Source organism: Phyllostomus discolor, chromosome 1, assembly GCF_004126475.2.
Source record: "Phyllostomus discolor isolate MPI-MPIP mPhyDis1 chromosome 1, mPhyDis1.pri.v3, whole genome shotgun sequence".
Taxonomy (NCBI): Eukaryota; Metazoa; Chordata; class Mammalia; order Chiroptera; family Phyllostomidae; genus Phyllostomus; species Phyllostomus discolor.
In genome coordinates, this window is record NC_040903.2 from 184,543,305 (window position 1) to 184,568,676 (window position 25,372).

Sequence of the window (25,372 nt, forward strand, 5' to 3'; positions counted from 1 at the left end):
GCAGTGGAGGTCTTAGGTTAGGTTAACAATCAGGCAATTTAGTGTCCATAAACACTTAAAGAGTTAACAAGAATGCTTTTTATTCCTATTTTATTTCAAAGCTTTGTGAATAATAATAATAACAACAATAACATGTATACACACACACATTTACATTTAACCACATAAACTACCTGGAATGTACTAAGAATCACCTGAAGTTCACAATTTCCCAGATGCTGCTGTGACTATCATCATTTATGTACTCCAGGTAAGATACTATCCATTAGAGTTTGCCTCAGCTCATTTAGGTCGTGAAACACTGATGGCATACCCTCCAACTACTGAACTGCATAGAAATCAAACCAAATTGTTGTATTATCTTCGAATATCAACATCAAACTTATTTATAGTTTGGAGTCTTAGCAGTTACTATTTTAAGTAATTGGTAGATATTCAATAAACATTTTTAATGTACCAAATATATTATGTGCTAATTTTGACACCAGTCGTGATTCTGAGGCAACAAGCATCTTTATTACTGCTATAAAATACCATAACCAGTCAAAGAACCAGAGGATTCTGTCAGTGTATACAATGAGGTTGTTTAGGACTTGAACCTCCAGAAAAGTAGGGTGGATGTGCTTTTCCCTGTTCCTCTCACTAAGTATAACTGATCTGCCTGGACAATAATTTTATAAAACATAAGACCATGAAAAGTGGGAAAAGAAAGCAAACTGGCTAGGCACTTTGGGACCTGACAAACAGCACTGTGGTGAATTCTCTCTGCTGTCTCATCTGTCAGACTTGGAGCTAAAGAAGCTGGCAATCTCCAAATGCCAGTGGGAACAGTCAAAAAAAAAAAAGGCCCTCCCTCCCCTGGCCACCCTCATCAGCCTGCCCCCTCCGGTCAAGGGGCTAGGAAAGGGGAAGCACATAAGAAACTTTTAGACAATTAACTGCTGTACTCAAGGCAAACACAGAAAAAACGGGCCCCCATCCCCACCCACATCAGCGTAAACTAGGTCGGGGGCCTAAACTTCCACTCTCACCAGGTTGCAGTGAGGCATTCCAATTCCCCCACCAGTGGGAGTAGGGTCTTTCATCCTTACGGGGTACTAATGAGGACCCTCTACCCCTGCAGTCAAGTGTCAGTGAAAACCACAAGCAGAGCCTGAACCTCCACCTCAAGTGGCAGTAATGAGGTACACCTCCCCCTTCCTCCTTTCTGTGGTGGTATCAAAGGCAGCCAGTTTTTTTTTTTAAGGATTTTATTTATTTATTTTTAGAGAGGGAAGAGAGGGAGAGAGAGAGAGAGAAACATCAATGTGCGGTTGCTGGGGGTCATGGCCTGCAACCCAGGCATGTGCCCTGACTGGGAATTGAACCTATGACACTTTGGTTCACAGCCCACGCTCAATCCACTGAGCTATGCCAGCCAGGGCTAAAGGCACCAGTTTGAGACTCAGGACTTGCATTACTGCCCCATTTTAATTAGGCCACACAGCTGCTTTTGGTGTCAGTGGAGGCCATGTGGGAAGCAGTGATGAGGCACTCCAGTCCCTCTCAGCCAGGGAAACACGGATGGAGGCCTAGTGCAGAGCCAGAACTACTTCCACTAAGCAGTAATGAGAAGATCCTCCCTGCAAAGGGACGGAGTGAGGAACCTGGACTTCTCCCTTTACCTGGCAGTAACAAGGTGACGCACCCATCACTTCCTCTGATGGAGTAGTGCCAAAAAGAACCAGCTAGAAGAGACAGTTTAAACAAGATCTACAGTCTCATAACACAATATGCAAAACGTCCAGGTTACAATATAAAATAATCACTCACCATGCCAAGAACTTAGAAGCTCCCAAACTAAATGTAAAAAGACAATCAATAGACGTCCAACACTGAGGTGATGTTAGAATTATCTGACAAAGATTTTCAAATGGCTGTTGTAAGAAATGAAAACTCTAATAATCAAAATAAATTCAATGGACAGAATCAACAGCAGAATGACAAAGGAAAGGATCATTGAACCAGAAGATGGAAACAAGACTGATCCAATCTGAATAAGAGAAAAACAAATGACAAAATAAGCAGAGTACCAGGGACCTGAGGACTGAACAAAAGGTCTAACATTTGTGTCATTAGAGTTCTGGAAGGAGAGGAGAACGAGAGCACAAATGTGAAATGTATTAGAAGAAATAATGGCTGAAGACTCCCCAAATTCAGCAAAAAGACAAACTTACAGATTTAACAGGCTGAATGGATTCCAGAGAACACAAACATAAAGAAGTCCATATCAAAATACATCACAGTCAAACATCTAAAAATGAAAATAAAAAACTTTTGAACGCAGTGAGAGAAAAACGTCATTTCACCTGTAGGGGAAAAACAATTAGGATGACAGCAGATTTCTCAACAGCCAATCAAGAAACCTGTATCTAGAAAAAATATCTTTAGGAATGAAAGGGAAACCAAGACATTCTCAAATGAATGAAAACAAGGACTTTGTTGCCAGCAAATTTACTCTAAAAGTAGTCTTAAAGTCCTAAACAGAAAGGAAATGATAAAAAGGAGAAAAATATGAGTAAGAATAATACACTTTTCCTCTTCTCTTGAGTTTCCTAAATTATATTTGACAGTTAAAGCAAAAATTATAAAACTATGTATAATGTGGTTCTAAATGTATATTATAAATGGGAAGCTAAAGGGAGGTAATGTTTCTATACTTTGTGGAAATTGTAATATGTTGACACCATTAGATTGTGATAAACTATGAATATATCGTGTAATACCTACAGGAACCACTAAAAACAATACATAAGGAGATACACTCAAAAACACTATAAATAAATCAAAATGGTATTTTTAAAAGTATTTAAATAATTCACAGGAAGGAAAGGAAAAGTAAAGGGAGAAACAAAAACAGAGAACAAAATGAGCCAAAAAATAAGATAGCAAACTTAAGCTGTAACAGATAAACAATTAAATATAAATGGTCTAAATAATCTATTCAAACACAGAGAATGGCAGAGTGGGTTTAAAAAATATGACCAAATACATGCAGTCTGCAAGAAACTGACTTCAAATATAAGGATAAAGGCAGGTTGAAAACAAAAGAATAGAAAAAGATATCATGCAAATATTAATCAAAGGAGAGTTCCAGCCAAGATGGAAGTATAGGTAGAAACTCTTTGCCTCCTCACACAACCAAAAGGAGGATAACAACCAATCTAAAATCAATAAACAACCAGAAGTGGCAGAAAATCAAACTGTATGGGAACTCTGACAACTAAGGAATTACAGAAACAGTCAACCAGCCTGAGAAGACCGGTAAGATGGCAGATGGAGAGAAACCGTGGTGAGGCAGTGCACCTCGCCAGCAGGCCAGCTGAGAAAAACCGCAGTAAGGTGGCAGGTCTGGCTGAAGGGGAAGCTGGGACTCAGATCTGACTCTGGGCTACGGGCGGGGGTTGCCACTGTGGGAGAAACTCCCAGTTTCACACTAGAGTCCTTTGGAAGGTGCACTACAGATGAGCAAGCGAGCTGCACTGTTCCCTCCCTGGCCCCTCCCCCACAGGCAGCATCTCAGAGCAGCAAGGAGGGTTGCCCTGCCCTGGTGAATTCCTAAGGCCCCGCCCCCTTACAACTTAACAAGCACCCTCCCACCCCCTGCCCCCCAACAAAAGAAATAGGGACCAAATGAAAGAAGAGAGCAAAACTTCAGATAGAGAGCTAAGCGATGAGGAGATAGCCAACCTATATGATAGAGAATTTAAATCCCTGGTAATCAAAATGCTCACAGAACTGACTGAGCTTGGTTGAAAAATGAAAGAACAAATGAAATATACCCAAAATGAAATAAAGCAAAATATTCAGGGAATAGCAACAGAAAGGAAACCAGAAATCAATGATTTGGAACAAAAGGAAGAAATAAATATCCAACCAGAACAGAATGAAGAAATAAGAATTCAAAAAAAATGAAGAGTCTTACAAACCTCTGCGACAACCTGAAATGTTCCAATATCTGAATTATAGGGGTGTCAGAAGGAGAAGAAGGCGAGCAAGAAATTGCAAACTTATCTGAACAAATAATGAAGGAAAACTTCCCCAATCTGGCAAAGGAGACTTCCAGGAAGCCCAGAGAGTCCCAGAGAAGTTGGACCCAAGGAGGAACACATTAAGGCACATCATCATTAAGTTACTCAAGATTAAAGATAAAGAATCTTAAAAACAGCAAGAGAAAAGAGTTACCTACAAAGGAGTGCCCATTATCAGCTGATTTCTGAAAAGAAACCTTGCAGGCAAGAAGGGGCTTGAAAGAAGTATTTGAAGTGATGAAAGGCAAGGACCTACACCCAAGATTGCTCTATCCACCAAAGCTATCTTTTAGAATGGAAGGGCAGGTAAAGTGCTTCCCAGATAAGGTCAAGTTAAAGCAGTTCATCATCACCAAGCCCTTATTATATGAAATGTTAAAGAGACGTATCTAAGAAAAAGAAGATTAAAAATATGAACAGTAAAATGACAAGAAACTCACAACTATCAACGAATGAACCTAAAAAAAAAAAGGAAAAAAGATAACTAGAATAGGAACAGAATCAGAGAAATGGACATCACATGGATTTCAGTGGAGAGGGGGAAGGGAGGAAGGGGGGGAAAGGTACAGGGAAGAAGCAGCATAATTGGTAGGCATTAAATAGATGGGGAGAGGTCAAAAATGGTATAGGAAACAGAACTCAAAGAACTTATATGTATAACCCATGGGCACGAACTAAAGTGAGAATGCTGGAGGTTTGGGAGGTGCAGGGTGGAGTGGGGATAAAGGGAGAAAAATTGGGATAACTGTAATAGTGTAATCAATAAAATATACTTAAAATATTAATCAAAAGAAAATAGTGGTTATATTAATGTAAGACAAAGTAGACTCCAGAGCAAAGGATATTACTGGAGATACACAAGGCCATTAAAGGTTAATCCAGTACAAAGATACAGTAATTCTAAATGTGTATACATCAAATAGAGCTGCAAAATATGTAGAGAAAACTGACAGAACTGAAAGGAGAAGGAGACAAACCCACAATTATAGTTGGAGACTTCAACATCCCACTCAACAACTGATAGCACAGCTAGACAGAGAATTAGCAAAGATGTAGAAAAACTCAATATCATCAACCAAGAGGACACAACCCATACTTACACAACGTTTCACCCAATACCACAGAATACCTTTTATCAAGTGCCCATGGAACCAATATCCTGGGTTTACATAAAACTAGCCTCAACAAATTTAAAATAAATGAAACCATACCAAGTGTGTTCTCTGACCACCGATGAATCAAACTAGAGATGAGTAACATAAAGATAACACGTAAATTTTGAAACATTTGGTAAATAAACATTACATTTCTAAATAATCCACAGGTCAAAGAGGAAGTGTCAAGGGGAAAGGTAAAATCATTGAACTGAATGAAACTGAAAATACAACATATCAAAATTCGTGTTAACTGAGCTAACTCAGCACCAAGAGGAAAATTTACAGCACTAAATTCATACATTAGAAAAGAAACCTCAGATCAGCCATCTAAGCTTCTACCTCAAGCACCTAAAAAGGAGCAAAATAAACCCAAAACATGTAAAAGGAACAGACTACAGGAGAAAAATCATATGGTCATGTTACTTGATGCAGAAAAACTACCTGACAAATTCAACACCCATTCATGTTTATAACTCTCGGAAAATTAGGAAAAGAGGGGAACTTCCTCAACTTGACAACGAGCCTATACAAACACCTGTGCTGCAGTTAATAGTGAAAGACTAAACACTTTCCCCTAAGATTGTGAGCCAGCAAGATGTCGGCTGTCACTGCCCTTACCATACTGCTGGATGTTTTACCCAGTGCAGCAATAGGGCAAGAAAGGAAATAAAAGGCATACAGGTTCTAAGGGAAGAAAATAAAACTGTCCCTATTTACAGATGACATGATTGCAAACGTAGAATATCTTAAGAAATTCCTAGAACTAGTAAAATCAGCAAGGTCACAGGATGGAAGATAAATTTTAAAATATCACTTTCTATATGCTTGCAGTTAACACATGGACACTGAAGTTAAAAAATGACGATGAAATGGAGACATCGGTCCATGGATGGGAAGACTCAGCTACATTAATCACCACCGTGTGGTGCCACTGGTGGAGGGGCAGACACACAGATCAACAGATTAGAACAGAGAACCCAGGAATAGAATCACACAGATATGTCCACCTAGTTTTGGTAGAGGTGCTGGAACAGTCCACAGACAAAAATTTAACCTCAAACTGCCCCAACCAGTGTAGCTCGGTTGGTTGGGTGTTGGCTCACAAAGTGAAAGTTCACTGGTTGGATTCCAGTCAGGGCACCTGCCTGGGTTCCCAGCCTGGTCCCCGGTAGGGGAGCTGGCAAGACAACACATCGATGTTTCTCTCCTTTCTTTCTCCCTCCCTTCCCCTGGAAGAATAAATAAGTAAAATTGTTTTTTTTTAACTTGTATATATATATATATATATATATATATATATATATACACACACACACACATATTTTTAATAATTATTTTAAGATTTTTTATTTATTTATTTTTAGAAAAGGAAGGGAAGAAGAGAGAGACACACACACACACACACACACACACATCAAGACATCAATGTGCGGTTGCTAGGGGCCGTGGCCTGCAGCCTAGGCATGTGCCCTGACTGGGAATCGAACCTGCGATGCCTGATTCGCAGCCCGCACTCAATCCACTGAGCTACACCAGCCAGGAATAAGTAAAATCTTAAAAAACAAAGCCTTTTTATAAAAACAATTTAAACTCACACTAGGTCTTTCAGAAAATTTATATAAAAATTAATTCAGCCCTGGCTGGTGTAGCTCAGTGGATTAAGCTCGGGCTGTGAACCAAAGCATTGCAGGTTCAATTCCCAGTCAGGGTACATGCCTAGGTTGCAGGCCACGGCCCCCAGCAACCGTACATTGATGTTTCTCTCTCTCTCTTTCTCCCTCCCTTCCCTCTCTAAAAATAAATAAATAAAATCTTAAAAAAAAAAAAAGAAATACAAAGGCAAGTAACACACAAAAACTCTTTAAAAAATTAATTCAAAATGGACCAGAGACTTAAATGTAAAACATGAAAATATTAAAACTTTTATAGAAAAATAGAAAATCTTTGGGCTTTAGGACAAGGGATTCTTAGACCTGACATCAAAGACAAAGAGCTGACAAAGAACTAGTAACTAGAAACTATAAAGAAATCTCAAACTCAACAATAAATGCACAAACAATCCAATTAGAAAATGGTCAAATGACATTAGCTGACATTTCATCTATGGAGGAAATACAGACAGTAAATAGGCACATAAAAAGATCTACATGATTAGTCTGTTAGGGAAACACAAAACCAGTGACAGAGCATTATACACCCATTAAAATGAATTTTAATTTAGCCATTAAAAAAACATAGTGACAATACCAAATGCTAGTGAGCACGTGGAAAGCCTGGATGGCTCACATATTCCCAGGGGTAAGGTAGAATCGTATGGCCACTCTGGTAACAGTATAGCAGTGTGTTACAAAATTAAACATCTAACATGTGACCCAGCAGCTGCATTCCTGGGCATTTATCACAGACAAATGGAAACTTATATTCACACAAGAACCTGTACATGAATGTTTATAGAAACTTTATTTGTAACAGCCAAAAACTGGAAACCACCTCGTTGTTCTCAAATGGGTAAATAGTTAAGTCGGAGAACCATACGTGGGACACTATTTAGCTATTAAAAGGAATGAGGTATTGATACACACAGCAGCCTGGACAAATCTCTGAGGAATTATGCTGAATGAAAACAAAGAAACAAAAACAATCCCAAAAGGTCACATACTGTGTAATTCCATTTATACAACATTCTTTTTTAAATATATACAACATTCTTGAATAAACAAAATTACAGAAACAGAGAACATACTAGTGGTTACCAGGGGTTAAGGAGGGGTCGGGGTAGGAGAGAAATGGGTGTTGCTATAAAAGGCAACATGAGACTTTTGTGAGGGAAATAATCTGTATCTTGACTGTATCAATATCAATATCCTGGTTGTGACATTGTAGTATAGTTTTTTAAAATGTTACCATTGTGGAAAACTGGGTAAATGTCACAAGTGATTTCTCTATTTTTTCTTACAACTGTCTGTGAATGTACAATAATCTTAAAACAAAAAGCTTCGTAAGAAAGAAGTGAGATTGTCTAGCTCTGTAATCCCTACCAGAAGAGTAAAATACAGTGTGGTAGATATTGGCAAACACTCACTAATAGAGTTCTTTTGGCTTACAATTCAGAACAGTCTGAAAAGATCCAAGAACTGGTAAGATAACTTTTGTGGAAGTAGGCATTAAATGAATCACACTGTTTTTTGAAATTTAAAAAAATACACCGGCGATAAGGAACTTCGTTTACCAGTAGGCTTTAAAGGGCACCCATAAGACCCTGGCCTTCCGAATTACTGAGCTGTACCGCGTACTTGCTGTAGTTCAGGACAGGTAGCAGCCTGAACTTTCTACAACTCACACCAAAAAGAAAACATCTGACTCCTTACTTATAAATACCTAGGAAATTGACATGTTTGCTAATTACGATGCCAAAAATCTAGTTCTTTTTCCTATTCTTATCTTTCTATCTCTTCAGGTTAAAATTCATATGTAACAACTTTTACAACCAGAGGTTGGAGGCAGAAAGTATGACATCTTTGAACGTTCTGTAAGTTTCAGAGACGGTTATCACTCTACTGACTTGCCCAGTTGCCCCTTAGTATATAACCCAGGGTGACAAATAATGGTTATTTCACAAGACATAGATGAGGAATGCCCCAGTGGTATTGGTGTGAATATTCTTTATTTAAAATTATTTTCTTGGTATTATCTTTTAACACACAGTTCTTAACAGTAATATATTTCCTTAAAATGAAGTAAAATTTATCAAATTATAAAATACAATCTATTTCTTGAGAATTTGGAAAATAAAAGAGAACTAGTTCTACTACTCAAAGACCATTGCATTAACATTATGGTTTCCTTTTCTTTAGAATCATTCAGTTATAAATTTTATTTTTCAAATGTCTTCCCAGACCTACAACTGAACTCAAGAGCTAAGTCAACAATTTTCTTAAGTCTGCCTAAATTTCTAAAGCTCTTCTCTGTAGTCATCAATACACGCATACCTCATTTTATTGTGCTTTGTTTTATTGTGCTTCACAGATGTGTTTTTTTTAAAAATTCAAAGCAAGACCCTCCACCAGCAAAAAGATCACGACTCCCTTTATTTCAGAGGTCTGGAACGGAACCCACAGTATCTCCGGAGTATAGGTGTGTCAAGCTTACAGTGTATATAATGGTAGGCAACTGTTCCTAGAAAATACTGCAGATGACTGAAGAAGTGATTTGCAAATTTATTTGCTACTTTCATATTTTGTAAGTCTTTTGGTATTTTTTTGCAGTTATTTAATCATAAATTATGCTGACAAACTCCAACAGCCAAGCAAACCACTGATGGTGAGAACAGGCAGTGGCAATGTGACTGCCCTTTTACTTGGTCCTAGTTTCCAGATACTACAGCCAATGTTTGTTATTGTAGAGGTAAACATGCACTGAGGGGGTACCTTTTGATTATATTCCTGAAACCTGGAGATGGAGGGAGGGAGTAAGCAAGTTCCCAAATCCCTGGCTTAGGTCTTGGGAATGATTACAGCAATGCTAAATTACTTTTGTGCCAAATCAAATATATCATAAAACCAGGGAACTTAAGAGTAAAGGGAGATCTTATCAGCCATCAGGCTCAAACCTTTTTTGATGCATGAGTTTCCTTTCTGTTCTGGAAAAGTAGTTGTCCAACTTTTGCTTGAATGACTCCAGTGAGGCCTGATTTCTTATCTGAAAAATGATGGGATTACAATGACTGGGAGACCCCTTCAAACGCTAATATCTATTTGACGAAATCTAAACTTCTGTTGGCTAGATCATTTTTTAAAAAGCCTCTTCCTTAGATTTATTGTAATCATTTTGCAACATATATAGATGTGGAATCATTATGTTGTACACCTGAAACTAACAGTATTATATAGAAAGAAAAAAGCCCCTTCCTTTTCAATAAGTGAAATTAGTTTCCTCAATCTATTCTGAGGTTACAAATATTTAACATGTTACTATATGTATTCAAAAATACATAATACCCTTACTTTCCAGGTAGTAAGTATGTTCAGGTGAACATCATAGAAGAAAAACAATTCCCAGAAATTTCTGGATATATATTAAAAAGAAATTAACAGACTATAGGATATGATGGGGGAGATGTCCTCCCTCTTTCCAAAAAAAAAAAAAAATCGTAAGCAGATTGGTACTAGGCCTGGAGCCGAATTTCTAGTTCTGTTAAAATAGTGAAATGATTCTTCTGATGTCCTTGGCTTCTATCACTAACCTGGTACTTGCATGATTGGTACTGATCATTGGTAATCTTGTGATTCAGGCAAAGATCATGAATGGATCATAAAACCACTGGGTGATAGGTTGCTGGGAAACAGGATATATCCATGGTGTCAGAGCATCTCCAGAGGTTACTTATCACAAAAGGAAAGCTGTCCTTCCATAGCGGAAAGATCAGACAGTCATCACCTGAAACAAGTGATTATACCTAGCATCACAAACACAATAGACAAAGCTTCACCTATGTGGTATTCTTGCCAAAAATGGATGGTCTGACTCTGATCATGAGGGAACAATTAGGAAAATCCATCATATGGGACAATTTGTAAGACTAGACTGGAGGACTGTTCTAGGTTAGGAAAGAAAAGGGTCATGAGAACTTTGTGAACTTTGTAAATACAATTGTGAACTTTGGATCCTGAATCAAAAAAGAAACATCTTTAAGTAAAAAAAAAAAAGACATTTTGGAGATAATTGGAGAAAATCTGACTATGTTGTCATTTTAGGTATGATAACGTTATCCTGGCTGTTTAACAGACTGAAGAAATTAGGGTTAAAGGTCATGTCTGCAACTGACTTGCAAATGGTTCAGCAAAAAAACCTATATCTATGTATATATAGAGAGTGCAAAAGAGACAGCAAATAAGTTAAAATGTTAACAATAAAACAATAACAAAAAAGAAAAACAATCTTGTGAAACATGTTTTTTGCTCCAGAGCTATCAGTGTCTTTTATTTGATAGTCAGATATTTAAATTGACCTGAACTAACTTGTTTGCTTGATAGAATTTAATAGGACTCCACCAGATGTCCCTTTACTTTACATTATTTACAGCACACTTAGGAAGTTATGTCTAATTAAATGGTAACTCATTAATCAGAACAAAACATTCTTTTGAAAAACTACTGTATACTGCTTCCGGTTTTAAAGGTTGGCTTCAAGTCTTAAAGGATAATCCTATGAACACTGGACTAAATGGGGGCAAGACTACTTGGATTTCAACCCAGTTCAAGTCATTATTCAACTGGTTGTAAAGACTGCCTATGCTCACACCTTAGAGACTTCTTTCACATCTAAGGTACACCTAGAAAATAAGGGAGTTAAATCATCTCCAAAGTTTCTTACAGCTCTGACATTGTCATCTTATCTTTTAATTCACCTATATTATAAAGCAAATTGTGAACAAGCAGGTACTAAGAGCCCAGTAATGAAGTAGGAAATGTAACTGAAATAAGACATAATTTGCAAAGAATTAAAAGGTTCTCTAAAGCTGAGACCTTAAGGTATTTTTTAATTCTAGGATTTCTTCTATGAAAGCAGACAGCTGAGATGTAAACATAAAATGTGTTACTTAGCTTTTACATAAGATTACATTTTTTGCTTTGATCTTTTCTAAAGCCTCTCCAAACGCCTAAAGGGAATTGTCTAAGTAGTGTGTCCTTGAAAATGAGATCAGGTAAAGATGTTGGCCCTGCAGTAAGTACCCAGAGTAGATTTTTCAGTTAAAGGAGACTCTTCCTGCCTCTTAGCTCAAGGTCAAGGCGTGGATGCCTCTCAGTCTCACTGTCTCAGAACAAGACCCCAACTCCTCAAATCCAGGTTGGTGTGCCTCAGAGCCTCAAATTACGACCCTAGCCCCAGTGACACGGTCGCCGGGCAGGTCTCAAACCTGCTCTGGGGGGTGGATGACCCGCTGCCCGGCTCCGCAGCCCTCCACAGCCCCACGAATATGCAGCGGCCTCATTCAGAGACCTGACACCTTTCTGGAGCGTAGCCTGCCGCCCCCCGCCCGGGAACCCGGGATTCTCAGGGCAGAGAAAAGAGACCATACTTAAGCACAGGCTCTCGCTTCCGACAACAGTACGAGGCTGGGGGGGCTGCGCTGCCAGTCGAGTCCAGGGGCAGAGGGTCGGGGTCACGGCGAGCGGCGCAGCCGCTGGATGGCAAAGAACACGTGGGAGCAGCGTTGTCAAGCAGCCCGCAGACCCTTTGACGCCGATTCGTTATAACGAAGGGAACTTTAGAGAAAAAAGCCTATATTAGCCCATAACTCTAAAATTCCCAGAAATTAATTTTTGTGATTATCTCCTCAAATAGAGCTCCCCATTCCTAATTTCCTCGCCAACAGTAACCCGAATCCGCCGAAACTTTTGAAAGACTAATTTACTTAATTTCAGTCCCCAACGGTCTCCAGGAATAACGCAGTAAACAGTCCCTAATCAATGCCAGTGGTTTTACCAGTTAGGTCAGGAGCTCCGTAGGTCTTCGATGCGTCTCTCTCGGGTTTTATCCAGTGTTTAAGTCTAGGAGGGCAATGTACTGCCTTAAAAAATAATTCACACCTGTTTTAAGCCTCTAACGTTGGGCGTTTGTTTCCGCCCGGAAAGGGATAGGGGGAGCACCTGAGACTATTTAGATTTTTGGTTGGTTGTTTCGGACAATTTTCTAGGTGCGCATGCGTGTTGCATCTAAAGGGCGGGCTTAAAAGGAAGTGGGTGTTGACCCGCGGGCAACTGAAGCTGTTGTTTGAAAGCTGTGCGGTATTCGGGAGTTCTGGAGACTTGGAGGGGTGAATTCATGAGTTCGGCGGTTGCAACTGGGGGTTTGTGTGAGACTCATTTCCAGAAGAAAGCTATTAAGCTTCTTACGTGGGTGATGTTTTTTAAAAAATAGCAATTGGGTTTTACCCGCTTGGCTCCCTTTTCTCAACAAATCTTAACTCCGCCCCCACATCTGTTTGGTTTTGCCTTGCCGACAGCTCTCGGGTTGGGGAATGTACTGTTACCGTTATTGTTGCTCATGCAGCCGTTCTCTTGATATCCTCGTTTTCAGATTGATTGGCATGGTGCATTAGTAGACTGAGTGGGATTAATGGGTAAAAATGGTGCTCTAGTCTCTATGCTGGATTAAATACCGAAATTAAAATGTCTAGTTTTGCGAATATTCTGTTTAGACGTTGTCTTTTTAAAAGTTGATGACTGCATATTTCAAAATTACTTGAAATTCAAGTTTTCTCTATCACACCCCCTCCCCCGCCTTGCTTCTTATCCCACCTCCTCCCCAGTCCTTAAAGCTGTTCTGAAGTTTCATGGACCCAGGAAAAAGTTCTATTCAGAACTGCGAGACTAGTTTTATTACCAGTAATACGAAAGTTCCTGAGGTTAGCCCGGAAAAGGAAAAAAAGATTAAAATACCAGCGAAGAGGCTTCGTGAGATAGTTTCTCCAAATCAGGGAGATAATTTGGCTTTGCTGAAAGAGCAGTCGTCCTGTGTTCCTCCAGCGTTGTCTGCAAATAAACGTCTTCCTTTTAGAACGGGAACTAGCTTGAATGGAACGTTACGTGGTATGTGATGCCAAATAGTGTTTCCAGTTTTCATGTTTGAAATCTTTAATATTTATTTTCATTTAGTTTTTTCTGTGTTTCAAAATTTAGAGGATTTTTAATGTATGTCTAGTTTGTACAGATGTGTGAAACCCACCATTTTCCCTGGGAAAATGGCCAGGCACAATCCGCATCTAATAGTATCGGACAGATGGAATGAATGAAACTTGAACATTTCCTATTGTGCTTTTTCTTTGTGTGGCTTTTGTACACTGTTCATGTTCACATTTGTGATAGACACACTTTACTTGCATGCTGAGCTTATTTTTATCACTAGGGCTTTTTACCAAATACCCTACCTTGTGTTTGAATTATGATATCCAGTTTGGCACAGTAGAAAAGTAAACTTAGCCATTTGATGGCTTCCACGTTCCAATTCACTTAACCTGTCAGGAGATCTGTGAAAAGGAAGATAAGATGTGCCTTACCCAATTCACGGGTAGTTGTTAGGATCAAATTAATGAATATATGTGCAAAAACAAAAATGCTTTTATAATGCTGCTTTGGGGGCAGGATGGTGGTACATATCATATGCCTCATGTTAAATCTGGCTTTTATATTATGTACATATTTTACTTAGGACAAGTGATTCTGTCCTAGTTAGTCCACATCTAACAGTGTAATGATATCTTTTAAAACATTTTATATTTATTTCACTTGATTGTCAGTACTGACCCATATTTCCCAAAATACGAGCTTAAAAACTTTGTTTTCCTAAGTTTTTTTGCATGAAAAATGGCTTCCAATTTAAGTTTGCATTAATATGGACTTTATAGTTCTTGAATCATGCTTGTACAGTTTTTAAATGTAATGTTCTGATTTGAAAATCACTAAAATTGATTTCTTTGTTTTGGTAGGTTCATCAGACTTAGCTTCTACTAGAAATTATCACCAGCCTCCATTAAAAAATTCCCCTGTGTCAGAAAGTGTAAGCAAAAGATTCTCAATTATGTTCACATTAAAATTTTCAGTATTGTCAAATAATGTGTACTGAAATTATGTTTGATTAGCAACAGGCCTTGTTTTTATTTAAATTTCACTTATGAAGAAAAATGTCTGACATACAGCAGTTGTGACTTAGTGTTTGAGACATTAACCAGAAGGCCTTCCATAGAATCAAAAATACACATCAGTAAGATAATGACCACAGAGAGAAATACTATAACTGAAAAAAAGAAAGCTGTTATTATTTAAGGAAAAGATAGTCTGAACCAGAGAACTTATGTAAAGGTAAAGGAATGGTAACAACATGAGGTATGATTATACATCATACAAACTATTGTGAGGTCTTTTGTGGGGGTTTTTTAGAGGTCTTTAAGAAACAAAAACATTAAATTTTCATGTTAATTTTTTTACTTATAATGCTGAAAATGTTTGATGATACATACAGTGTTTTGATGGTACAGTCTAATTAGACTGACCACTAATCATAATGCTGACATAAATATTATCAACTTAACAAGTCTATAAAGAAGAGAGCTTCACAATATTTTGAAAATTGAAGCTGATGAACTAAGAATTAAAATGAAACTTTTGTCAATTTTATCAAACACTCAGAGTAAAAATATATAATTATGTGTTGTACTTGGTCCTTGAGTTGATGGTTAGGCTTGGAGTTGGTGTTTTTGGTTTCTTTTTTGAGCAAGCCTTAGTTAATTGTTAATGCTATTTGAATTTCATTATCTAAATAATTTTCCATATGTATGGATACACTGGTAATATAAATTTGAGGATCAATGGATGTCATTTGTCCTGAAGATGATCAGGCAGGATTCTAGTACATTTAACATGGGCTCACAGCATGTTTTGTGCAGATTTGTCTAATGTGAAATATGCCTGCAAAACAAACCTAGCTCATTATCATTTTGTCATGAACACAGACGGCAATCTCTTTGCATCATGTTTTTGTTTCATAAATGAGTACTAAGACTACAGTGTGGATTGAGTTGGCCATGCTATTTTAATGAGAAAATGTGATGTGTTTACATTTATAAATGCTCCTATTCACACCTATTTCTCCCTACTCCCAGAAGATAAGGTATTCCTTTTCCTGTTTGGAGCTATTCTTGTAAATGTATAGAAGGAAAATAAAGACTGAAAAAAAATTCATTGCACAATATACAAAAATAAAAAAATTCCAACACTTAAAATCAACAACTGTTAACGTTTTGAAGGTTTTTTTTTCTGTGTGTGGATATATATTATGAAATGGGACCATCCTGTTTTATAACTAAGTAGTATTAAGTATATTTTTTCTAACTAAGTAGTGTTAGGGGTATTTTTTGTCATTTTTTTTCTAGAAACTTTTAATGGGTTCACAGAATTTTTGTTCATGTCTATCATTCGACATTAAAGTTTTTTTCTCTAATTTTTTATAGTGTAAACAACCATGTAATGAATATTCTGGTGTATATCCTGTATCATTTCATTAGGATTAATTTCTTGATGTAAAATGATCAGATCAAAGGATATGCACAGTTTTTGTAATGTTTATAAATTGCCTCCAGAAAGACTTTACCAATATATTCTCTCCAGCAAGGTCATTAGTAGAATTATTTTCTCCCACTTTTACCAATACAGAGCATTAAAATTAAGCAAAATAAAATCTTTGCCATTTGACATGTAAAAAGCATCCCATTGTTTTATTTTGTATTTTATTAATGAAGCAGAATTTTTTTGATGTATATGTCATCTATATTTAGTCTTTTGTGAATTACATTTATGTGCTATGCTTTTTCTTACTAATTTGTATGACTTTTTTATATTAATTTCCCAGATGTCTTCTACTGGGATAGTTAATCTCATTGGCTCTTTTTAGGAAGTTAACACTTGTTATCAACCAATAACTGGAATCAGTTTTCTCTTATAACTTTCTCCTTTCCCTTTAATGATGTAGCAGGGGAAAGAAAGGTATGTCTAGGCAAATGATTAGCAATGTTGAATGAATCTAGTACTTAAAAAGTCATGGTATCTCAGCAATGAATAGAATCTTAGAGAAGAAGTTGCATATGTGAACAGAAAGCTATTTGTCAGTAGGTATGACCTATATAGGGAAGCCTTCTAAGATCAGTGATCACAAGCTCACTGACAAAGAATGCTGTGATTAATTTGTGATTTTATGCCATGCATTGGCCATCCTTATGTACTCCATTAGACTCACTGGGAATCAGATTTTCACTTTTAACAGTAGCAACTGAGATGTTACATAATTTTCTCTGCTAGAAGTGGCAAATTGGGGTATGAAGGTGAATTTTAGGGCCACAGTTGCTTGCTTGTTAATTTACTCACTCACTTACCTGACAGTTCACTAATTCATTCAACAAACCCTTGAGTAGCTTCAGGGTACTTAAGCAATGAGGCAGTGCTGGGACTTAAGTGTATAAAGCACACAGGCCTGTGCTCCCAGAACAGTAGTCACATGGCTATTAAATGGCCACATGGTAAATAATAAACTGTCAAGTTTATTTAGCCCTTCATTTTTTTTCCTTTCATATCCTAAAGGGTTTTTCTAAAGATGTTGCAGTACAAGGATTGCCTTTGGGTGAAACAGAAGAGAACAGCAGACAAAAAGGTAAAAGGATAAATTTGAGTTACATATTGTAAAATTTACCATATTTACCATTTTTAAGCATACAGTTTTGTGGCATTAAGCGCTTTCACATTGTTATGCAGCTCTCACCATCATCTATCTACAGAACTTTCCATCATCCTCAGCTGAATTCCTTACTGCGCAGGAACACCAGCTCTCCGTTCCCCACTCCCTCTAGTCCCTGGCAACCACCATTCTGAGCACAAGCTGTCTCTGTGAACTGCACTCTACTTCATTTAAACAGAATCATCCAATATTTGACCTTCTGTGATGGGCTTATTTCAGTTGGCATATTTTCATGGTTCATCCACATTGTAACATGTCAGAATTTCCTTCATAAGGATAGGATTTTAAATATTTTTAGATATTCATTGATTTTTAGACATTCATTAAGCAGTCTTGTAGTTTTTTTCTTATTTTTATTTTAATTAGTTTTTCCTTCTAAATTAAGCTATTAATAGAATCTCTAAAATTCGGTAAAGGGTTTGCAATTGTAAAGGTAATTTTACTATGACCTTTACCACTGCGTAGGTTTGGTACTAGAAGCCCGTTTATAAATTCTGATTTCAGGTTTTAGATAGTCTTTGGTAAAATAGTAGCTTAAAAATGTGCTTTGAAACTTTATTTAATGACTTTTTTTAAGAAGTTAGTTTTACTCTGTTTTAACCAGTTTTCTCTTTAGAGGTTAAGTAAATGCTCCTAATTTGGCCCAAAGTGTTTTTGATACAATTTTCCCCCTTAGGTCTCAGGCTGTGACTTGTTATTTAGTCACTTGTGTCTTGTCCTTTTTAAATTGTGAAATCCTATTGCTGAATTCTTAAGTATTCTTTTAGTTAAAAAGTTTTTTTTTGAGTAGCTTATTAAAATTTAACACATTTTCAGGACTCTGAAATATATTTTTATGTTTTGTTTTTGCAGCAAATGATATCTTTATTTCCCAGTACAACACGGGACAGAAAGATGCTCTAAGAGCAGTTTTAAAACAAAAGTAAGTTTCACTTAGAGAAAATAGATGGGCCATTTGTTGTATTTTTGTATAGTTTTCTAAAATCAGCTTCATTTACTTTGGGTGTAGGAAAAACTTTCTTTGCAATGCGTGAAACATGTGTTGTATGATAATATATATAAAGCATTTTTCATTGTACTTGGCACATATAAAGTATTCAGTAGCTGTGAAGAGTTATTATAGGAGAGGTACTGTTCTAGTATTTTATGCAAATTAACTTCTTTAATACTCACAAAATCTAATGAAACAGATCCCATTACCATCCAAATTTTACAGATGAGGAAACTGAGGCACAAAGAGATTGATTTTTCCCTATGTCACTTAGCAGGTAGACACTTGGCTGGAATTCAGACACAGGCAGTCGGGCTATAGATATAGCCTGTGCTGTTAATCTCATCACTATACCGCTTGTAGCAGTAGTCAAGTAGTTCCAGATACATCATGCCTCTTATTTACCATCCAAGGATGTTTAGACTTTTCCTGGTCAAGATTTGAGGAAAGGGACAAGCTTAGTATCTGGATGGAGGGAAGGGAGACCATAGCTGCTATTCTGCCTAAATGTTCCCTCTCAACATTATCTTAGATACCAGTAAAATACAAAACCAGCCCTGTCAATAGCACCATGATAAACATGAAAGAATGCATCCACTACTCTGGAGGCAGTGTTCATTATTTTTGTCATTAGTGGAGATGGAATGAGAATCATATTCTTAGGCTAAATGTATTCTACTTCTGACCCAGAGCAGCATGGAAAAACCTTTGGAATATAGGAAAAATTTTTTACTTTTGAACTCTCACTTTATTCAGGAAGGAAATTTTGTATTAGTTCTGAAGCTTGGAGATTATTATTTCTAATAATACAATTAAAATAAATACGCAAGTACTAAAATAAAGATATTATTCTTTTTCATTTAGTTATCCATAGTATACATTCTATAGTTGGAAAATATTGGACTAACAAGAATAAATACTATCTCTAAACTACAAAGGTGTGATGTGAGCCTGCCAGAGTTTCACAGCTGGTCTTTGGCCTCATCATGTTTTTCCTCTTTGCATTTGTTCAGTCAGCAATTCCCAATATGTGATTTGGTGGTTAGGAAAATGATTTGCATAGTGTATTGTATACTAGGGTTTGTAAATATATAAGAAAAGGGCATGAGGGGTAGTGCAGTCTCCTAAATTTTGTACTTGAACTAAAAATTGTGGATTACTTCCTCCAACTCAGACAGAAAGGGATTACCACTTTTATCTAGCTGTGCTCCAGTGTAGTGTCTGCTTGTCACTACAATAGGGAGTTTATCTACTGCCTTTAAGTCAGAACTCTCTGAACTGAAATCTCTTAGACTTCTCAGAACTTACAGATCTGAGAGGGAGAAGTTTTCATAAACCAGCAGACAGTAAGAGGTAACTGTGAACACTGCTCTTATCTGCTGACAGACAGTAGTTATCTCCCCATTTCAGGATAAATGAACAGAATTTTTTTTTAAATACAATTTTTTAAAGATTTTATTTATTTATTTATTTTAGGGAGAGGAGAAGGGAGGAAGAAAGGGAGAGAAACATTAGTGTGTGATTGTCTCTCATGTGGACCAAACTGGGGACCTGGCCCGCAACCCAGGCATGTGCTCTGACTGGGCATGGAACCAGCAACCCTTTGGTTTGCAGCCCACGCTCAATCCACTGGGCCACACCAGCCAGGGCTTTTTTTAATAAAGGGAAAACGTGTAGGAAGGGCTTTTGAGAAGACAATTGCAAATGTGGAGAATAATAGTTGAATCAGAATTATGTTGGGTTAAAAGACGTTTTAATTATGTTGGCAGAAATAAATTTCTCTGTAGTCTATATTGATTTTTTAAAAAAGATTTTATTTATTTATTTTTAGAGAGGGAAGGGAGGGAGATAGAGAGAGAGAGAGAAACATCAATGTGCGGTTGCTGGGGGTCATGGCCTACAACCCAGGCATGTACCCTGACTGGGAATCAAACCTGTGACACTTTGGTTCACAGCCCGTGCTCAATCCACTGAGCTACGCCAGCCAGGGCTATATTGATTTTTTTTTTTAAATGGTAAATGGAATTTGGCAAAGTGATTCTAAAATTTACCTAGAAGGACATGCAGTTGAGAATGTATATACAGACAGTTAAGAATGGATACATATAGAATACAGAGTTAAAAACAGCTAATTTTGGAGAAATAAAAATGGAATGATGGAAAATTTGCCTTATTTGGTAGCATAATATGCTCCAAAGCTATAATAATAAAAGGTAATAGACTAGAGACGTTTAGGATTGAAGAGTCTGGCCAGAATGTCTAGAACTAGGGAAAATGTTCTAAAATGAGTCTGCATAGGTAAGCAAGGGGCCAGATTATGAACTCCTTTAAGGAGTTTGAACTTTAAGAAAGATGGCAAATCTTTTAAAAATTTTAAAGGCTCACTCAGGTAGTTATATCAAAGAACAGATTGGAAATGGGCTGGACTGTAGTATAGGAACCCAATTGGCTATACGTTTTTCAGGTATCTCTTTGAGAGGTAGGTTAGATTAGTCCTGAATACATTGAGCAGTGGTGGAATGAAGGTGGGAATCATGTTTTGTCGGAGAGGAGTAGACAGAGTTGGAAGATAATTTGGAGATAGAATTGACAGGAATTGACGGATCGAGATTTCTGGCTTTTGTAAGTACATGGTTATTAGTATTAGTCATTGAGAAAGGGAACTCTTGAGAAAAAATCCTTGGAGGAATAAATTTCATTTTGGATATGGGCAGGGACCTATGAGACATACAAGGTCTGTCCAGAAGGCATCCAGCCATGTAACATGAAAAAGAGACATTTATTGAAGAAGATACAAGATATAAGAAACACTGTGCATAGGACAAAGATGCCTCAGTCCCTTTCAGAGTAGGCACTTTGGGACCTCACAGTTCTCTCAGTTGCTATCAGCTGTCCCATCATGTTTTCCTGAATCTCATGGACAGTCTGAAATCCCTTCCCTTTCAAAGGTGATTTTAGTTTTGGGAAAAGCCAGAAGTCACAGGGCTCCAAGTCTTGGCTGTGGGGGGCGGGGTGCTGAGTCACATGGATGATTTGATGTTTCACCAAAAAACTCTGCATGAGACATGATGCATGAGTGGATGTGTTGTCATGGTGAAGCTGCCAATCAATCACCAGTTGCCCATAGCTGCAAGCTTCACACAAAATTTGATGCAGAATCATTGCTCACTCATTTTGAGTATGACAGCCACACAGTACACTTGCTCACTCAAAGATGTCTACTGCCCCACTGACTAGTACAGTGAGGTTGTCATTATTCATGCATGTGCATTCCAGTCCACTCTCCTTGGCTGCCAGGTTATATCAGTGTGGTGCAAACCATTCTCATTATAGTAACAATGGCTGGACTTTTTCCAGATAGACCTTGTACAGGTGAAAAATGTCTGGTAGGAAATTGAATATAAAGGTCAAGTTTATAAAAGGGATCTAAGCTAGAAATCCATATGCACAGTCATCAGTATGTAAATGGTAGTCCAAACTCTGGAAATGGTTGGTGTGACTCAAGAGTGTGAGGGTGAGAAGAAAGATGGCATAGGATAGGACTGAAGAAACCAAAACTCTTAAGAGATATGCAGAGATAGCAAGGTAGCTATTGATTGGTATTCAGAAAGTTTGTCCAGAGTCATAAGGGATATGGTGTTAACAAAGCCGAGGGCAAAGAGGTTCTAAGTCTGATATGCTACTCAGAGGTAAAAAAAAGATAAGGACTGAAAAGTGACCATTGAATTGAGCAAGACTTACTGGTGACCTTGGTGAGAGAAGTTTCAGCAAATTATTGGGGTAATTGCCAGATTCAGGATTTAGGAATGAAGAAAAAAGATTTTAAAAAATACTAGTAGGAAAGACGTATTTTGCTGTGTATAATGCACACCCACATTTTTGTGTGCATTATGCATGGGATTATTATACCCATGGTATGCAATCATTAACACATGTATAATGCGCATCCTTGTTTTTCTCTCAGAAATTTGGGCAAAAGGGGAGCGTTATACATGGCAAGATATGGTGATGTCTTCTGAATGGGAGAGTTATGTGTATTTTCCAGTTTTTTACACTTAGAAGCTTTTTACATTTGCTACATTGAGTATTTATTAATTTGATAATTGGAAAAAATAAAATTTAAAAGCCTATAAAGAAGTTGATGTCTATCCCAGGCTGGTGTGGCTCAGTGGATTGAGCGTTGGCCTACACACCGAAAGGTTGCTGGTTCAATTTCTGATCAGGACATGTGCCTGGGTTACAAGCCAGGTCCTCAGTTGGGGGTGTGCAAGAGGCAACTAATCAATGGTTCTTTCTCTCGTTCTCTTTCTCCCTCCCTCCCCTCTCTCTAAAAATAAATAAATAAAATGTTTTAAAAAGAAGTTGATGTCTACCGTTATAATGTTATTTCTCTTGTTGGTCAGTTAGCCTGTTAATTTAGAATGAGAGATCTTAAAGGGTAAGTTATACTCAGAATTCACACAGAAATGAGAGGGAATATCTGAATTACATTTTCTTAACATAGCACTCAGTTAAATATATGTATATGGAGTGCTTGCTATGTGCTTAGTTCTTTGTTAGTTGCTGTTTGGCATAAAAGAAGTCTCCTTCCTTGCCCTCACCCTAGGTTACTTAGAACTTAGTTGGGAGAAAATATGTACATAAATGGAGGAATCAGTGATTGGAACTTATAGGAAAGAGCACTGCATTCACTATATTATTAAACCATCCTGTACAGACATTTAAACCCTAGCATGGCTGACTGTCAGGTATCAATTGTGTGATGTAAGCAGTAAATGCAAAAGGAGTTAAGGGAGAGATCAAGAGGAAGTGTTATAAGGACAAGTTTATTTTAAAAGGTAAGGCTGACATTGGATCTTAAAGGAGAAGGTTATAATAAGTGGGTGGAAGAAAACTGAGAGAACAGAGTGACAAAAAGCAAGGAGTCAGCTGTGGAATGGTGTGGTGTAGTAAGTGAGGAGCGTGACTCTAGAGTTCTTTTGTGAAGTAATGGGAGGTATATCTAGGAAGCAAGGGCAGGGCCAGAGCATGGAGTAGGTGGAAGGCCAGCCAGGAGAAATCAGTTTATTCAGTTGCCTATAAGGAATAATTTTAGATTTTTGAATGGTGGAGAAATGTGTGTGGGAAGTTTTTAAGCAAGTAAAAACTAGAAGAATGAGAACAGTTGGCAAAAGGTGATGAAATGTTTTACTGGAGAGGGAGAATAAGAGAGAAGTGCCGTTCTGAGGGAGAAGGCTAGGTGTTCTGGGAAGGTCTCTGGGAGTTGGGCCCTGAGTGCCGTTACTAGTTCTTCATCTGTAAAATGGGGAAATCAGGATAGATGGCCGATTGGCTCACTGCCCTGCCTCCCCGCTTTTATAATTCTATGACTCTATTCCGGCACTTGTGATGGAATAATTGACACAGCCTGATGACTCAGGTAGGTATGAGAAGGATAAGCGGAGGATAGTGAAGTCAAGATAACTTCATAATTTTGAGACAGGAAAGTGATGCTCTTAGAAGAAATGAGGAAATATCGAAGACGAGTAAGTTGGAGAGCTGCTCTGTGCCTTTAAAAATCCAGGGGGAAAATCCAGCTGCTGGGGATGGAGTGCATTCCCACTGATTTTACTTAGATTCTTTTATTAGGGGCTCCTCAGTTTTGTCAGTGGTTTATTTCATTGTCTTGTTCAGGCCAATAGAGTGAAATTGACCAGTCTTTTATTTTTAGTATTTAGTTAAATACCTTATTGCAAATATGTATATAATTTGCTGGACTCATTTTTATTTATTTATTTATTCATTCATTTTTTAAAAGATTTTTTTATTTGTTTTTAGAGAGGAAAGGGAGGGAGAAAGAGAGAGAGAGAGAGAGAAACATCAATGCGCGGTTGCTGGGGGTCACGGCCTACAACCCAGGCATGTACCCTGGCTGGGAATCGAACCTGCGACAGTATGGTTCCCAGCCTGCGCTCAATCCACTGAGCTACACCAGCCAGGGCTCATTTTTATTCATTTTTAATTAAATTTATCGGGGTGACATTGGTTAATAAAATTATATAGGTTTCAAGTGTACTGGGGTGCAGTCAACATGCTCACTGTTCACTGGAAGGTTGGTGGTCTGAGCCCACCCCAGGATGTTCTCTTTCCCCCTCTCAAGTGCTATTTTCCCAGCTGCCGGGAAGCCAAACTTGGTGGGCTCATCTTTAATTCAGGCTGTTTAATAGTCTGTGTTTTGGGCCTGTTTTAAGAAATTGTGTGATATTTGAAAAATTAAAGCTAAAGGTGCTACAATTCAAAAAAACTCAGCAGTTTAACAATCTTCCTTGGGTTATTCCTATGGGAATAAAACTTGGTACTTGAATTCTTAGAGCCTTTTCTGCATTGTTTTAAATTTGCACTTCTTGATTATGTATCTTTGTTATTGTGCCCATGTCTTTTTCATGTGTGTCTTATATCACTGCCTTCAAGGAAGTGTCTTATTTCTTTACCTGAGCCTTTATAGATTTCAATAACCAAATGCCTGAAAAGATGCTGATTAGGAAAACCAGGTGATTTACTTTTAAAAAAAACAAGAAAACCCACTGTTAGCAGATTACCACTGTATATATTTCTTGAAATGGTTCAAGGTATCTTACTGAATATATTTTTGTTCCCTTTTTATTTACAGAGCTCAAAGCATGCCTATTTTTAAGGAAGTAAAGGTACAGCTTTTAGAGGATGCAGGCACAGAAAAGGACGCTGTTGCTCAGGAGACTAGAACTTCACCCAGTTGCATCGATTCAGCTACAACTGTGGCTGCAGCAACTGCTGCCGCAATTGCAACAGCAGCTCCTCTGATAAAGGTATATTTTTCCTCTCAGATATTCATTCCTAACTACTTTGTAAAA

At 37.6% G+C, this 25,372-nt stretch overlaps 2 protein-coding genes across 16 annotated transcripts in view; one reads left to right on the plus strand and one right to left on the minus strand.

The window, feature by feature from the left end:
* TIMM9 (translocase of inner mitochondrial membrane 9) overlaps positions 1-12,865 on the minus strand; it is an 18,459-nt gene extending 5,594 nt beyond the window's left edge. The window contains exons 1-3 of one of the 5 annotated variants that reach the window (XM_028505646.2): positions 12,713-12,865; positions 12,306-12,492; positions 9,837-9,925 (exon numbers count right to left, since the gene is read on the minus strand). The gene's annotated coding sequence lies outside the window, so the exon portion shown is untranslated. Of the gene's footprint in view, positions 1-9,836; positions 9,926-10,469; positions 10,664-12,305; positions 12,493-12,712 lie in introns of those variants that run through there. The other 4 variants (XM_028505647.2, XM_028505648.2, XM_028505650.2 and 1 more) reach the window with 4 other exon arrangements.
* Positions 12,866-12,954: 89 nt separating this feature from the next.
* Positions 12,955-25,372, plus strand: part of KIAA0586 (KIAA0586 ortholog) — a 93,407-nt gene continuing 80,989 nt past the window's right edge. For 4 of the 11 annotated variants that reach the window (XM_036010421.1, XM_036010409.1, XM_028505631.2 and 1 more), the window contains exons 1-5: positions 12,957-13,818; positions 14,715-14,785; positions 17,359-17,428; positions 18,365-18,434; positions 25,153-25,327. In XM_036010421.1, coding sequence (XP_035866314.1) covers positions 13,563-13,818; positions 14,715-14,785; positions 17,359-17,428; positions 18,365-18,434; positions 25,153-25,327 — 642 coding nt within the window. In that variant the 5' untranslated portion in view covers positions 12,957-13,562. Of the gene's footprint in view, positions 13,819-13,862; positions 14,786-17,358; positions 17,429-18,364; positions 18,435-25,152; positions 25,328-25,372 lie in introns of those variants that run through there. The other 7 variants (XM_028505640.2, XM_028505632.2, XR_004899565.1 and 4 more) reach the window with 5 other exon arrangements.